This window comes from Notolepis coatsorum (assembly GCF_963971535.1).
Source record: "Notolepis coatsorum genome assembly, chromosome: 1".
In the NCBI taxonomy this organism is placed as follows: domain Eukaryota; kingdom Metazoa; phylum Chordata; class Actinopteri; order Aulopiformes; family Paralepididae; genus Notolepis; species Notolepis coatsorum.
The window spans coordinates 209,657,878-209,674,463 of NC_140165.1; the positions used below are offsets into that span (position 1 = coordinate 209,657,878).

The 16,586-nt window shown below is 46.0% G+C and overlaps 1 protein-coding gene across 1 annotated transcript in view; it reads right to left on the reverse strand.

The window, feature by feature from the left end:
* The window catches only part of kcnj5 (potassium inwardly rectifying channel subfamily J member 5), a gene marked incomplete at its 3' end in the record, with an annotated part of 59,101 nt that overhangs the window by 12,728 nt on the left and 29,787 nt on the right, over window positions 1–16,586 (reverse strand). Inside the window, exon 3 of the mRNA XM_084328107.1 lies at window positions 6,043–6,916. Within this exon, the coding sequence (XP_084184233.1) occupies window positions 6,043–6,916 (874 nt within the window). The remainder of the gene's footprint in view (window positions 1–6,042; window positions 6,917–16,586) is intronic.

Below are 16,586 nucleotides of genomic sequence, written 5' to 3' on the forward strand. Positions count from 1 at the left end.
TATAAGTAATTCAATGAGAAGCAGGCCGGTGAGACCAGAATGAGGAGCAGGCCGTTGAGACCAGAATGAGGAGCAGGCCGTTGAGACCAGAATGAGAAGCAGGCCGGTGAGACCAGAATGAGAAGCAGGTCGGTGAGACCAGAATGAGGAGCAGGCCGGTGAGACCAGAATGAGAAGCAGGTCGGTGAGACCAGAATGAGAAGCAGGCCGGTGAGACCAGAATGAGAAGCAGGCCGGTGAGACCAGAATGAGAAGCAGGCCGGTGAGACCAGAATGAGAAGCAGGCCGGTGAGACCAGAATGAGAAGCAGGCCGGTGAGACCAGAATGAGAAGCAGGCCGGTGAGACCAGAATGAGAAGCAGGCCGGTGAGACCAGAATGAGGAGCAGGCCGTTGAGACCAGAATGAGAAGCAGGCCGGTGAGACCAGAATGAGAAGCAGGTCGGTGAGACCAGAATGAGGAGCAGGCCGGTGAGACCAGAATGAGGAGCAGGCCGTTGAGACCAGAATGAGAAGCAGGCCGGTGAGACCAGAAGGAGAGTAGACGACAGAGTACAGCAACTTGCAATGGGCCTGGTCTACAAGATACACTACACGACCAAGGTACCCATGTACATGTCAAAATACTTCCCAAAGGTCAGTGAATACCACGACCACAACACCAGAGGGAGCTCCACAAATCATGTTAAACCCAGATTCGGCTCAAATAAGGGACTAAACACGTTTCGCAATTATGCCACATCAATGTGGAACGCCCTACCCAAAGCTGTAAAGGAATGTGGATCACTACCCACTTTCAAAACCTCTCTCAAGGGACACCTACGGGAGACTGCAATTCAACACTGGCCCCTGTAAATATCCTAACCCAACCCCCTCCAATGTACAGTCATTTACCTAGTATGGTTTTGTCAATAGTCCAATGTACAATTTTGTTTGTTTGTACAGTGTCCCCCCCCCCCTCAATGTACAGTTTTGCTTGTATATACAGTGTGCCCCCCCCCCCCCAACCACCTCCAATGTAGATTACCCAGTATGGTTGTCAATATCCCAGTGTACCCAACCCCACCTACCCAACCTCCTCCAATGTACAGTTTCTACGTCAAATGTATATACTCCCTTTTCCTGACTCCTTCTGTATCACAAACAGTACTGTATTTGCAAATCTGGTATGTCATAAATGTATAGATGTAGCAGTACTGACTATCTGTATGTCATGTATGTCATATATGTCCTGATGAATTGAAAATGGGGGACCCTGATGTAAACAAGACGAAAGTCTTTCTCTGGTCTGCATCCCCTTAACAATTGTGTGTATTGAGCTGTACTGTATTGTACCCATTCTGCAATCTGTTAATAAAGTTTTCAATCAATCAATCAAAGAAGCAGGCCGGTGAGACCAGAATGAGAAGCAGGCCGGTGAGACCAGAATGATGAAACGTCGTCTCGATCTTCAGAGGAATCACAACAACAAGGTCATGTTAGCAACACCGATGCCCAGCCATCAGTGGTGGAAAGTGTTTGGTAAGTATTTTTAATCAAGTAATGTACTTAAGTAGCCTGCCAACTTCAATAAGACGTAATCAGAGCAGCATAACTGGACCACATACTTTAACAGAACATTTAATCAGAGCAGCATAACTGGACCACATACTTTAACAGAACATTTAATCAGAGCAGCATAACTGGATAACATACCACTTTAAGTAGAATTTGAATGGACCAGAGTACAAATTTATCTGGGTATTTATATTTTTACTCAAGTAAAGGAAGTGTGTACTTCTTCCACCACTGCCAGCAATACACTTTGATGACTGTGGGCTTTTTGGCAGAGAGGCACCTCGGGGCGCACCATAATATTAAGCGGTTGCTATGATTTAGACTAGAGAAAAAGACAGGTCTTGCTTTACAGAGTAGCCCACTGAGAGTTGCTCGGCTTGGTTGTGTGATTCAAAACAAAATGACCAATGGCCAAGCCGGGCGGTTTTCTCTTTCAAGAGTCCTCATCTCCTCTCCTCCTCTCCTCTACAGCCTCAGTCACTTATCGGGGGCCATCGAGCTTCGAGGAGCCGACGTGTGGAAGAGCGTGTGTCGCTTGTTTCGCATGCGGAGAAACACAACCCACACAACCACATATCATTGTCCATGTGTCCCTCCTGACCCTGAGAAGTCAATGGGGCTAAGGCTAGCATGTTCCCATACCTAATAAGAGGAAAATGAAAAGACAAGTGGCCAGCCCACCAGCACCTCAAGGCCAGGGTTCCCTTGGCTATTTCTAGACAGCTGTGCTGACAAGTGAACCCAGCTGATAGCGCGGAACACTCGTGCTGCCGAGGCCACGGGCTGAATGCCTCCTGCACGTTAGTGGATATAATAACCAGGTTTCAATCTAATAACCACTTCATTAGACTGGCCCATAACAGACAAGATGTCCAATGTTTGTTCACTTTTCTGTCCGGTTGAGACAGGTGGACTAATGAGGGACGGTTAGAAGGAAAAAGGTGAACTAAATAATGCATTTTGTATCGGCTCCACGGCAAACCCTTACACCGTTAAAAAGGGAATTTCATTAAGCATCCCCCTAAGTATTTCCAATCCCGCTCGCTCCACGTTGCCGCCCTGTATTCACAGCTGTGATTGAAAAACAGGGAGCAGGATCTTAAAACGGAGGTGACAAAATCATAATACAAATGTTTGGGTTGCCTTAAAATTGTGGGACACAGAGAGAATAATTAAGAGAGACTTTGAGAGACCTTCATACTGTGGCTGTAGGCCGGCAGAGATTTAGATTCATCTTCATCTATTAATGTTGCGGTGACAAAGACAAGGTCAGGATGTTCTTTGCCGAGATAAATCATGGGCTCGTTTTATATCTTGTCGGTTCCGTGGTTTGGTGTGCCGATATGCTGTCGCTGATTTTCAGAAGTCTGACTCACTGCCTTTCAGAGAGAACTACCGTGCGATTTGTCAGCGGTGGGAGGAATTGATGGCGGCCCATTACGGTGAAAACGACTCCATTCCACTGCAGAGTTGTCAATTTCTCCATTCCTTGAGTCTTTGTCTTGATGTAGTGGCGAATAAGACACAGGCATATTCAATTCAGCACCTTATAGATCATGTTCTCTGCTCTGGGAGTGTTCACATAGCCCGTATGACATACAATTCTTGCTGTGGGGTTAAGAAATGCCCATGCAGCAAGATTTCTTACAAGAAAATGTATGGGATTTACTGTGGATAGGGAGCTGTCTTTGCTATGCTTGCTATCTAGAGGAAACATATGACAAAAGAAATTAATGAAAAAGGCCCAAGACATCCACCGCATGGCAATCCTCAGAGCATTGATTATTCCCCTATTCATCTTAAGAGCACTGCCGATTTGTGGAGTGGACATTAATTACAATCTTGGTGCCACAGTGGTGGACCTGGCCTGAAATGACGCAAACAAAACATAGCTGACAAATTTGCTTCGAATTTGCGAGTAACGATCTCGGATGAAATTGCACGGCAGGTCATTTGGATGTCGCGTGGTGCGACCTTAGAATAGGGCCAGCGGTCATTACCTGTGAATAATGCCTCTAAAATGAGCCACTCATTATCCAGTGGAGGTGCTTGCTAGAGGCTGCAATCCAGCCCTGAGAGTTGTGGTTCCCCACGTCTTCTAGTAGTCGATATCACGCTGACTTATGATCCAGCCTGATCCATGTGTCAGATGCGGTACTTGTTTGGAATTTACACAAAGTCCACAAAATCGATATCATTAGCAAAGAGCAGACGCACATGTCCACGCCTGTGCCTAATGACCTGCTCTCTCCCAGATGAATATCATCTAATGTGAAAAGGTTGAAAGCTGCAATTCCCCCAGGAGAGGAGAGAGAGGCTCCTCTTGTGAATTCCTGGGAGAAAACCCCCCTGTGATTGGATCAATATGTCTCTTTAGGGTAATGATATCGGGGACAGGAAGTGGGGGATGTGTTCATTGCTCAGCGGTCACTCAGCGGCAGTGTGACACTGTAAGCCCAGCATGCCACTATGCCTCTGGCGAGGCGGAAGGCGATGAGATTTAATGCCTGAGTCGAGCGCCCAATGGTGTGAGCAGGGAGCATGGTGACTGCTGCTTTGAAGGGGTGAAAAAAAGTATATATATATAATAATAATAATCAAAACAAATAGAGCAGAAATGTTTAGATGCATGAAAAGAAAAAAGCATTGGGGGGGGGGGGGGTTGGCTGTAATTCCTGCCTTTCCAACACAGGCTATCAGAAATGTGAACGGACAATTATGTGTTGATGGAGCTACTCTCCTAATTATGCTGTGTGTCTTATTTATTCCAATTCGTGGGTGAGAAAATACGATGACATCCAGTAAAGTGGCACATGCATAATGCATTGTATTCAAATGTGCCGTATAATAATCTGACCTCGACCCAGGGCCGGGGGAACAAGGAGGCTTGGGTATAATTTGGGGCAGCACCCTGCAGGAAAGGTATTAGGACCGAAAATAAGCAGTTGCCTATGGAGAATCAAGCTGTAAACATGTCTTTATTCCCCATGTTACGGCGATAAACAAGCAGATCAATATTCCATAGAAGGCTCTCTGTGCCTAACTGGAGCAGTAGCTGGGGATCTCATGAATGAAATCAATTTGAAACTCCCTTAGATGTTGGCGGGGGGGGGGTCTTGTTAGTCATGTAACATAAGATAAGATAAGATGGATTTTTATTTATCCCCGTGGGGAGATTCGGGCATCAAAGCAGCAACAGGAGAGTGAGAGGAAGGGTACAAGCAGGGTAATGAGCATAAAATATAAGAATACAAAATACACAAATAAATAAAGATATGGATATAGGTCTGATCGGCACTGGGTGTCTGCTCTTTACTCTTTGTGTAAGTCAACCCCAGGTAAAAAAAATAATATATATAACCTATGTCTACCCTGTATACAATACTCCATACTACGTTTTAGTCTACCGTGGTATAAATTAACAGATGAAACAGATTATCAATAAATATAAATGTACATAATACAAATGTATGTGAGCCCTTGTGCAAAGTGCACCAGAGTCCGTGCAGTAGGGTTCAGTAGTTCTACATCAGTTCTAATAGTGTGAAACAACCCCCACCCCCACTTCTATTTCATTTTTAAATGTTGAGAAAAGACGACTCGACAGTCTTTACTTCCTGGCTTAATCGTAGTCTTGAGGGATAAAAAATAAATCTGTTTTTGTGAGGAACCTTCCAGATGATGGTTGGCTGTGCCTGGTACAGTACTAAGATTAGCCCACAGCACTCTTTTCATCACTGCTCAGCCTCTTTACCCAAAACACAGACCGGCATAGTGGGTGATACGGTTTATTTGTTTTGGAACAAACACGGTCAAGTAAAAGACCTGCGATGCAGCAACAGCAGAAGATATGTGGGCTGCAGTATATATTAAGAAACGTTTGCCTTAAGTGTTTAGATGCTAGAACGCAGAGTGCTGTTCCCTGTTATTGTGGAGATCATCTCAAATATGATATTAAAATGTTCAAATTAAGAGTCAGGACAAAATAATAAATCCCCCATTTTCGTGTGAAAGGTACTGTGACATCTTTTGTAGAGAAGAACTTGTAATGATGTAAACAGATTTGTAGTGATGTGACTCATAGAGAGAGAGAGAGAGAGAGAGAGAGAGAGAGAGAGAGAGAGAGAGAGAGAGAGAGAGAGAGAAAATACCTGTAGATCTCCTATCCCTTCCTCTCCTCATCTTCCTACCATTGCGTCTGCCTCCATCCACTCCACCGTGCATGTGTCTGACTGGCATCGTGGCCTCTCCCTCCTCCTCTCTCTTTGCATCCCTTCCTTCATTCATCTACTGGTATTGATCGCCCGCTACCGCAATCCATTCCTCTCACCTTCTATCAATCCATCTCTTCTATACCGTACCCCCTTCCATTCCTCTTCCTCCATTCATTCATCCATTTCTCTGTTCCCCTTCCTCTATCCATCCATCTCTCTTTCTCTACCTCCCACCCTTAACCAATCCCCCGTCTCCGTCCCTCCTGTCGTACCTGTGGCCTCCACCATGCCCTCGAGGATGACCACGATCTCGAACTCCTCCTTGTCCATCTGCGCCTGTGACATCTCCCAGAAGGGGCTCTTCTCGTTGATCTCGTGGGAGATGATGAGCGGCGACACCAGGAAGAGCCGGTCGTCCCCCGTGTCAAAGCCGATGTTGATGTCCGTCTGGTTGAGGGGAATGAACTCCCCTTCCTTGGTCTGCTGCGAGCGGATCAGCTTGGCGCGGATCGACGCCTCCACGATGTGGGAGTTCCTCAGGTCCCCCACGCGGAACATCAGGCACATCCTGTTGTCTCGCACCGAGATGACCGCCTTGTGCGAGAACATGAGCGTCTCGGCGCGGTTCTTGGGCTGGGAGATCTTGACGAACATGCAGCCCACCATCATGGCGTTGACGATGGAGCCCAGGATGGCCTGCACCAGCAGCAGGATGATGCCCTCGGGACACTTCTCCGTGATGACGCGGTACCCGTAGCCAATGGTGGTCTCCGTCTCGATGGAGAACAGGAAGGCCGAGACGAAGCTGTTGAGGTTCTCCACGCAGGGGGTCCAGCCCTCCTCGTCGGCGTGCACCAGGTCCCCGCGGATCAGCGCGATGAGCCACCACAGCAGGCCGAAGAACAGCCAGTTGACCACGTAGACCAGGGTGAAGATGAAGAGGCTGAGGCGCCAGCGGAGGTCCACCAGCGTGGTGAACAGGTCGCTGAGGTAGCGGTAGGTCTCCTGCACATTGCCGTGGTGAACGTTGCACTTGCCGTCCTTCTGCACGTATCGCTGGCGCGGTTTCTTGACGGGGTCGGCGATCAGGTGAGTGCGCTCTGTTGAGATCTGAGCCTCCCGCAAGTGCTTTGGAAGCTTCTTCACCTGGAGAGAGAGGTAGAGAGAGAGAGAGAGAGAAGAGAGAGAGGGGGCAAGAGAGAAAGAGGGCAAGAAAGAGAGAGGGGGCAAGAGAGAGAGGGGGCAAGAGAGAGAGAGGACAAGAGAGAGAGGGCAGGAGAGAGGGGGCAAGAGATAGAGAGGACAAGAGAGAGTGCAAGAGAGAGGACAAGAGAGAGAGAAATGGAGAGGGAGAAAGAGAGAAAGAGCGAGACAGAGAGAGAGAAAGCAAGAAAGAAAAAACGAGAGAAAGAGAGACAAAGGGAGAGCAAAAGAGAGTTAGGAGAAACTGTTGAGAAGAGAAGCAGAGAGTATTCTGTAATTTACAGTGGTGAAAACTTGTTGTCTTCATTATAGCTTCTATGTGCTCGACGAAATACATTTGCAACCTTTTTAAGTAATTGTCTTTGACCTTTAAAAGTCATCATGCTATGACCATAAATATGGACGACGGCACCTCAGATCTACATCAGTGGAGAGGAGACAGTGGGCCGCATGGCTGGGACCAAATGAAATTAAGGGCTCTGATAGTCACTGCTCTGTACTACTGCTACAAAATGACATTGAGTTAGAGAGAGACAGGATGGGGACTGAAAGAGAGAAGGAGAAAGGAGACAGAGAGAGAGAGAGGGAGAGAGAGATAGAGAGAGAGAAAGGGAGAGAAAGAGAGAGAGCGAGTGAAAAAAAGGAGAAGACTAAGTACACATAGGTCTTGGCCCCGCTCCAGCCAGGCGATCTGTCTCCACAGCTGTATCCTAAGTAATCATGTCCCTGGCCCTCTGCCCCCCTCCTAGTGCCTCTGTCTCCCCCTAGTCCCCTTGCCTCTCTCTTAGTCACCATGCCCCCCTCCTAGTGCCTCTGTCTCCCCCTAGTCCCCTTGCCTCTCTCTTAGTCACCATGCCCCCCTCCTAGTGCCTCTGTCTCCCCCTAGTCCCCTTGCCTCTCTCTTAGTCACCATGCCTCCCTCCTAGTGCCTCTGTCTCCCCCTAGTCCCCTTGCCTCTCTCTTAGTCACCATGCCCCCCTCCTAGTGCCTCTGTCTCCCCATAGTCCCCTTGCCTCTCTCTTAGTCACCATGCCTCCCTCCTAGTGCCTCTGTCTCCCCCTAGTCCCCTTGCCTCTCTCTTAGTCACCATGCCCCCCTCCTAGTGCCTCTGTCTCCCCATAGTCCCCTTGCCTCTCTCTTAGTCACCATGCCCCCCTCCTAGTGCCTCTGTCTCCCCATAGTCCCCTTGCCTCTCTCTTAGTCACCATGCCTCCCTCCTAGTGCCTCTGTCTCCCCCTAGTCCCCTTGCCTCTCTCTTAGTCACCATGCCTCCCTCCTAGTGCCTCTGTCTCCCCCTAGTCCCCTTGCCTCTCTCTTAGTCACCATGCCTCCCTCCTAGTGCCTCTGTCTCCCCCTAGTCCCCTTGCCTCTCTCTTAGTCACCATGCCTCCCTCCTAGTGCCTCTGTCTCCCCCTAGTCCCCTTGCCTCTCTCTTAGTCACCATGCCCCCCTCCTAGTGCCTCTGTCTCCCCCTAGTCCCCTTGCCTCTCTCTTAGTCACCATGCCCCCCTCCTAGTGCCTCTGTCTCCCCCTAGTCCCCTTGCCTCTCTCTTAGTCACCATGCCTCCCTCCTAGTGCCTCTGTCTCCCCCTAGTCCCCTTGCCTCTCTCTTAGTCACCATGCCTCCCTCCTAGTGCCCCTCCCAGTCTCCCTGCCTCCTACCTAGTCCCTCCGCCTCCCTCCTAGTCCCCCTGCTTCCCTCCTGGTTCCCTTGCCTCTAGTCCCTCTGCCTCCCCCCCAGTCCACACACGCACACACACACACACGCACACACACACTAGGGCTGTCTTAAATACTTCAAAGCTTTGTTCGATGGGCATGGGATTCGAATATGAAAATAAAATTTGATTATTAAAAAATATATAATAAATAAAAATAATATGATTATTTATTATTATTTTTATTTTTGTATGCAAAATCAACTCTGCTTCTCTTTGTTAACTACAACAAGCAATGCTGTTTGTTATTTAAGATGAGGTCGGACTCGGCACTGACAGATTTGTGTTCATTGTGCTGCTTTTATAAAGCCTCAAATGACAAATGAATATTTCATGAAAGCAAAGTGTTTTGTTTGTCTAAGATTTAAAAAGGTTTAAACTTTACAGCACTGAGAACGTTGAACAAAGTGCTGTACAAGTCCCACAACATAAAAAAAATATATAATAACAATAAAAAAAAAAAACGTATCCCGAAGCTTCGAATTAAAATCGAATCTCGGCCCCGAAGCTTCGAATTCCATTTTATTTTTTCGAAGGTCAGCCCTAACACACACACACAGTGCACCCATGCACACGCACGCACGCACGCACGCACACACACACACACACACACACACACACACAGCCTGCCTACAACCTGCCCTCTACACAGGACAAGGATACATTGCAGCACATTGACACCCACCATCCCAATCCAAGCTGCTAATTGAAATGTGGTATTGTGTTGAATCAGGAGAGCAGCCTGTGCGTCCTCTGACTCTCTGGGTGCTAATCGCACACCTGTGATCCATCTCCCTAGAGTGATGGTCTAGGAAGAAGCTTGGTCTTATTGCTCCTATTGCTTGTACATTTGAAAAGGTTCTCACAGACTATAGGCCCTTTTGACAGAAGACAGTGTGTGTGTGTGTGTGTGTGTGTGTGTGTGTGTGTGTGTGTGTGTGTGTGTGTGTGTGTGTGTGTGTGTGTGTGTGTGTGTGTGTGTGTGTGTGTGTGTGTGTGTGTGTGTGTGTGTGTGTGTGTGTGTGTGTGTGTGTGTGTGTGTGTGTGTGTGTGTGTGTGTGCGTGTGTGTGTGTGTATGTGTGTGTGTGAGTGAGATTTTTGGCTGGTGAAAATGCCGAGTGGCTACTAGTGACTTTGGAAAACCACTAGCCACAGTGGCTGGTGAGCCAAAAAGTTAATGTCAAGCCCTGGCTGTAACTAATAACATTAATAATGAGTCAGTTGGCACTGGTACACCTGAATGAGCCATGTGTGAGCCAGCATGCACACACAGCACCAGGGCTCTGGCACTGGTACACCTGAATGAGCCATGTGTGAGCCAGCATGCACACACAGCACCAGGGCTCTGGCACTGGTACACCTGAATGGAGCGGAGCCAATATTAAGGTTATTAGTTACTGTTGTAGTGTTTACACATTCATGACACATCAACATGTCAGCTGTGGAAAGAGTCTATTGGAAAATAATGTACAAGGCTCAGTCATAGTCCAGACATACTATACATGGACCAGTCCACTGGGATCCGCGTGGACTAAAACGATGTAATAGTGGTCGTACCTAGCATTACAAGTACAATATGGCTTGGCATATTGGTGGATCAAAGAGCTGTGACCTGTCAGTAGGGTTGAAACGTCTGGTTTTATAGATACAGGTGTATTCATAGCACAGTGAGCGGATTCTGCACCTCATCCTTGGAAACAAAATAATAAAATATGTCACACAAGGCATTGATTGGATGTGAGTGTCACCCATCAGCCAGGTACTCTCTTTCACCGCCGTCCTGTGTACAAGCACATTAGCCGAGGACAGTGTGGATCAAATTTGCTGGTATCGATGCATATTGATCACTGTATATATAGAGCTTTGACAATGAGGAAGTGAAAGACAATAGTCATTGACCAGTTAGCGACTCAATGACAGTGGATTGACTAAACGGCACCGGTCTCCGCCGCCGTTCAGAGAGCTTAGGGGAAAGAGGATCAAAGTAGAGGCAATGCCACGTTATCCCCTCTTTCTTTTCCTAATACTATACAAAAAGCGTTTTATTGTTTTTATTTTTTTTATCTACTTTTTCTCCCATTTTTCTATTTGTCTCCCATCCCAATTTCGTATCGTCCAATGCTACCCTCCCCTGTCTCGAACGCTGTTAGGCCATGCCTCCCACAGGCCGGCTGCAATGTGGACGAAGCCTTGCATCACGTGTCCCCTCCGGTACACGAGGAGCCGTCGCATCTTTTCACCTGCACAGCGCGATCTCTCAGCGGCGAGGGTCTGCGTGGGAGGGTCACGCCGCCCCCGCCGCTTCCTGATTCTGCTGCGCAGGCGCACCAACTGACCTGTAGGAGTCGCTGTCCACAATGTCCGATCCCCACCCACCAGCTTCCCACCCCTAACACCGCCAATTGCGTTAGTATGAACGACCAGCCAAGCTGGTAGCAATGCCGAGAGCTGGGCTCGAACCCAGCATCTCCTGCATTAGTGGCGAGCGCCTTGCCCACTGCACCACTTAGCCGCCCCTCTTGTTTTTATTGTTAACTGTTAATCTAAACTGGCCAAGAATAGACCAAGTTGTCTAAATGTGTAGTCAGTTAAAGAAGAGGCTAATTGAGTGATAGATAGAGCTGTCTCAGACAGTGCAGGCCGGTCGTTGGTCTTTGTTGTCAGCGTGGTCCCCAGGGCTAATACTCCATGAGCAAATTAATTAGTTCTCGCTGTGTGGTGGTGGCAGGTAGTGCCAGGCCTTTTTTCTCTCCTCTTCCTCTCAGTTGGCTTGCCTGACCACACTTGGTTAGAGGGAATACAATCAATCGGCCTGACAATCAAGACAAATAACCATTGCGATTCTACAATCCATTATTGGGACGTGGGTGTGCAGTGTCTTTTGCAAAGGGCTCTTCACCATTCTCCCCTCTCTATCTCCACTGCAAAGTAAGCCACCGATTTGTCCAAACATTTCCAAAAGAAACAGCTGGAATCTCTCCCAGTCCATCTCTAAGACCTGAACTACAATGGTGTCATCGGTTCTTTCTTGTTTAGCTCATTTATATGCTTCTGTTTCACTGCCACTAATGTTACTATTCCTATAAGCATGATCTTCAGTTTTTTGATGTATTCATCATTCCATCTTTTTGATAATCGTGATGTTTTTCTCCCTCCCTCCCTCCCTCCCTCCCTCCCTCCCTCCCTCCCTCCCTCCCTCCCTCCCTCCCTCCCTCCCTCCCTCATCACTCCAGCATCCCTCACTCTCTCTCCCTCTCTTTCTCTCTCTCCAACATGCCTTTGCCACTGATCATATCCACTGGCTCAGTGGCATAGCCAGAAATCTGATCGTAGGTACTGTAGGCCCACAAAAAGGAGCTGTACCAACATATTGTACAATGGTCTCTGCAACGCCCATGTTATCTGCATCTGTGGGCTGCTGGCGTTTGTGAAATGGACTGCCAGTCAAAGATCTGACATATCAAGTGAAGAATGTAAGGCCATGTCCAGACGAAAACGATTTTGATCTTTTTCGTTTTTCATTTCGTTTTCATTTAAAAAAAGTTTTCTGTAAATACGAAATCGTTTCAAGAAATAAGTGCGTGCCACAAATGTACAAAATAAATGTCTTTCCTGTTTTAGACGTTGCTCTTTTGTTTTGAAACCCCCCGACCGGAAGTGTTATCGTTGTTTGTTGCTAGCAGAATAACTTGTGTCGTCCGGTTCTGTGCTTTTGAGCTAACGTAACGCTAGTTTCCAGAGGAGAATAAGAGGAGAGAGAGAGACTGCGGCTTACATGCCCAAAATGCAGCTACAGCCTACAGGCAATCAATGATGAGGAGGATTTTAATCGGCAGGAGAGAGAGAACGTGTCAAAGCCGTATATAATATGGTGCACGCAGCTCAAACTACCTGTTATATTAAATGAATTGATTGATGTTTACTTGTCCCTGTGTCCAGTCCTTTCGACTAGCAAAACATTGTCTGTATTTAACGTTACCTCAGGATACCACTGTCTTATTGTAGCAAAAGTTGTCTGTATTTAACGTTACCTCAGGATACCACTGTCTATTGTATTTAGTTGGTTAGCTATTTAGCTAATGTTGATAGCATTGAATAGCATCAACACTAGCTGGCTGGCTACAGCTCAACACCAGCCATGGGAATACTATTTACTAAATTATGGAGGATTTTTAATCATCAAGGTAAGAGAGGATTTGTCATGATCAACTGAAGGCGTATGCTATGGAACAGTATGTGCTTGGCTACTACTTGGGTTTTCAGAAAAAGGCCCGCTATGTGACTCTAATCTCTAGCTAGTATCGTGTATTTCATCACAGTAGCCTCCCGGTGTTTAATAAACCCTTCTAGTTAGGACATATCTGGACATATAAGACATATATGTATCATGTTTATTTTTTGTTGGCTGGGTTTGCACATGCGGATTAAGGGAGATGTAAATCTGCTGTCGACGGTGGTAGTACAGGCGCAGTACATTTAGCTGTAAAAGCCTGATCAAGCTCAATAGCTTCTGTAACACAAACGCAACTACTCTATACAATGCCATTGTTGTTGTGATGTTGGCTGAGTTTGCACATGCGGGTTAAGGGAGAGGTGGGCTATCGTGTCATCGGTTCAGGAAAAGAGGAGTATCGCTTGTAAAGACGGCGACGCAAGGGGAGCGTCTTCAGATTTGCCCACTCTGGGAGCCGGTTTCAGAAAATAGCATCTTTAGGCTCCCAGAACGCAGTTCCGTGTGGATGAAAGGTGCATAGCCTACGATCAAATACTTTGACTGATACGACCGAAATTGGTTTAGTCTGGACATGACCTAAGACTATTGTTTTGTTTTTATTGGTCACTGAACTGCCAAGCCTTAACAATCTCTCCACTTTGCCATTCATTTCACACTCAACAATTTCATTGGGTAGATGACAGAAAATAAAGATGCCTATATTGTCAGTCTCAACACATCCAGGCTGGTGATGCTACCTCACAGCACAACTGATGTACGACAAAAAATGTGTGAAGTTTGGTGCAAAGCGGCCAAACTATTCAAAAGTAATACATGCACAAGCTGTTGAGTTCATGTTTTTAGTTTTGTGAGAATAGCGACGCCAAGACCTATGACTAAAACGAGGCGGCACGGTGGTGTAGTGGTTAACACTGTCGTCTCACAGCAAGAAGTTCCAGGGTTCGATTCCCGCTTGGGGACCAGGTTTCCGCGATGCCAGTTACCCAGGTGGGGGATCTCCCAGGCATTTCTGTGTGGAGTTTGCATGTTCTCCCTGTGCTCGCAAGGGTTTCCCCCCCGATAAGATAAACCCAATGGAAAAACATGCACAACAACAGATCGCTAACGCTGTGGCGTCCTTGACGATGACGGACAGGAGCACTTGGATTGGTCCCCGGGGCACGGCTCACGTTGATGCCCAATCTGCTCCCGGCTGCCCATGGGGGGAAGGACGACGGGATGGGTTAGGCGCAGAGACTCTATCGCATCAGCGACTGAGGAAAAGACAATGCATGTGTGTGTGTGTGTATCCCGGTGTGTGTGTGCCGCTCCAATTGCATGTCCAGTTCGTAACCCTAAAGAGGTCCTGCATTATTATTATAAATACTTCACAGGGCTCCTCGCTATACTAGGACAAATACATTTTTTGAAGAAAGAAAGAAGAAGTATCACTCTTCACAAGCCATTTATCCAAAATTCAATGGGCCCTGGTGAGCAGCCAAAAGTGAGTGTAGTCTTTTGAAGGAAGAGACTCAGGGCTTTCGAATTTCGAAAAACGACTTCTGGATTAACTTTTTTATTTCTCTTATTTTTTGGGATTATCTCCCACAAACCTGAATGTTATTGCCATAAAACAGAACGCAGTTAGTTGAAAAGAAGAAAAATGGTGGAGAAATTTACATTATAAAAAAGATGGCAGAATTCAGTACTATATCTACAAAACCTTCCCTTTATTAATTTGCTTAGATTTTTCAGGTCTGGTACATTTTAGCATGGTGTTATTCACAGTCAAAGATAATTTTTTATTTATTTCTTTTTTATATAATTGATATTCTTCTTTGGTTCATTACAATTTACTCAAGCCTAGTAATAGACACAATATTTCTTTTTTTATCTACTTTTTCTCCCCCTTTTTCTGTATTTTTCTCCCATCCCAATTTAGTCGTTATACCAATTCCCTTCCTGGTCGTTGCGCGCACTTTCCCCCCACTTGCCGGTCTAGGGAGGGTTGATAGATACTATCACATGTCTCCTCCGATACATGTGGAGTCAGCCAGACTGGATTCGATACCAGTGTCTCTGCGGTGTTAGGCAGGCGCTTAGTCCGCTGTGCTACCCAGCCGCGCCAGACACAATATTTCTGACACTGGGAATACATTCCCTGAGATCCATAGATGTCCCTAGATTCAGATACCAAGAACATGCAAAATGGACCATTAAAAGAAATTCTGTAAATGTTTATTCTACGTCCTTATGGAATGAGTGACATTAAAAAAAAAAAAAAAAAAAAAAAAAAAAATATATATATATATATATATATATATATATATATATATATATATATATATATATATATATATATATATATTAGTGCTGTCAATAGATAATTTTTTTGTACTAATTCGTCTCACAATTTTCTGTAATTAATCTAGATAAAAAATAGCATTTTTCTACTTAAAGGGGAACTATTTTACTATTTCTTTCACTATTTGGGCACTTTTACACAATTCCTGTGAGTCTATGGAACACCTCTGTAATATATATATTTTTTGTATTCATTGTTTTGTATTTCTAATCAAGTCCTCAAAAACAGCATTTTTCTACCTCAAGATCTCGAGCTGTTTTGAGCCTGGGCTCCAACCACTGTGTGGCTGCGCCGCCTCTTGAACATTAACATGCAGCAGTGACTATATGACATCACATATAGGCACATTTTCAAACGACTCAGTTCAGTGAGGGTGAATATTGTGAGAGGAGAATTGGAAGAATGCGCCAATATGAGAATTTTGAGACATAGATCATATTAATATAAGTTCACATAGCTAGGAAACAATGCTAAACACTCAAAAAGGCCATTTATAAGATAGTTCCCCTTTAAGACCGAAGCTTGTAACATTTACATTTACATTTAGTCATTTAGCTGACGCTTTTATCCAAAGCGACTTACAAGTTCTGTACGACAGGTCATCAGGAAGGGTACAACTCTATCAGCTGAGTAACAATATTCATCAAAGTGTTGCGTGTTACAGTGTAGGTTAGTTTATGAGGACAAGTGCATGACACTAAGGTTAGTTAGGGTTAGATTTTTTTTATTTTTATTTTTTTTATTTCAGATAATTAACACTTTCTGCGCCAAAAACGAGGTACAACGGGTTTCAAGTTCATGCGAATTCTGCCAGATCTCGGCGTACAACGTTATTTTGATCATATTTCATATTTTCGCCATGGTATTCATATTTCCCTCACGGAGGCTGGTCTGATGCTGTGGGACTCGGCACAACTCTGCAACGCTTCAATACTGCCACCTGGTGGATGATCGGCGAGTTGCCAAACCGGAAATGCCGGTTGGATATCGGTGCGTCTCCTAAATATGTCCGGCCACTCGCTTAGCGTTGCGGGACTCAAGACACACGTCCATGTGTAGCGATCGCTGCCATAACTCAATAATCGACATGATTTGGGCTGTTATTATTATTATACAAACCGGAAATGGATCGCCTCGATCCCCATCAAATAACTGGGATCTTTTTGCTCCAGTGTCATCGCCCAACGGTAAGAGGAGGCTGACGTTACTTTCAGCCTGTTTGTTTATTATTATCCATACAAACTGCTCTGATCTATATATCACCCATACTACATGAAGCATTTAACGACAATCACGGAATTATAAACGACCCCCCC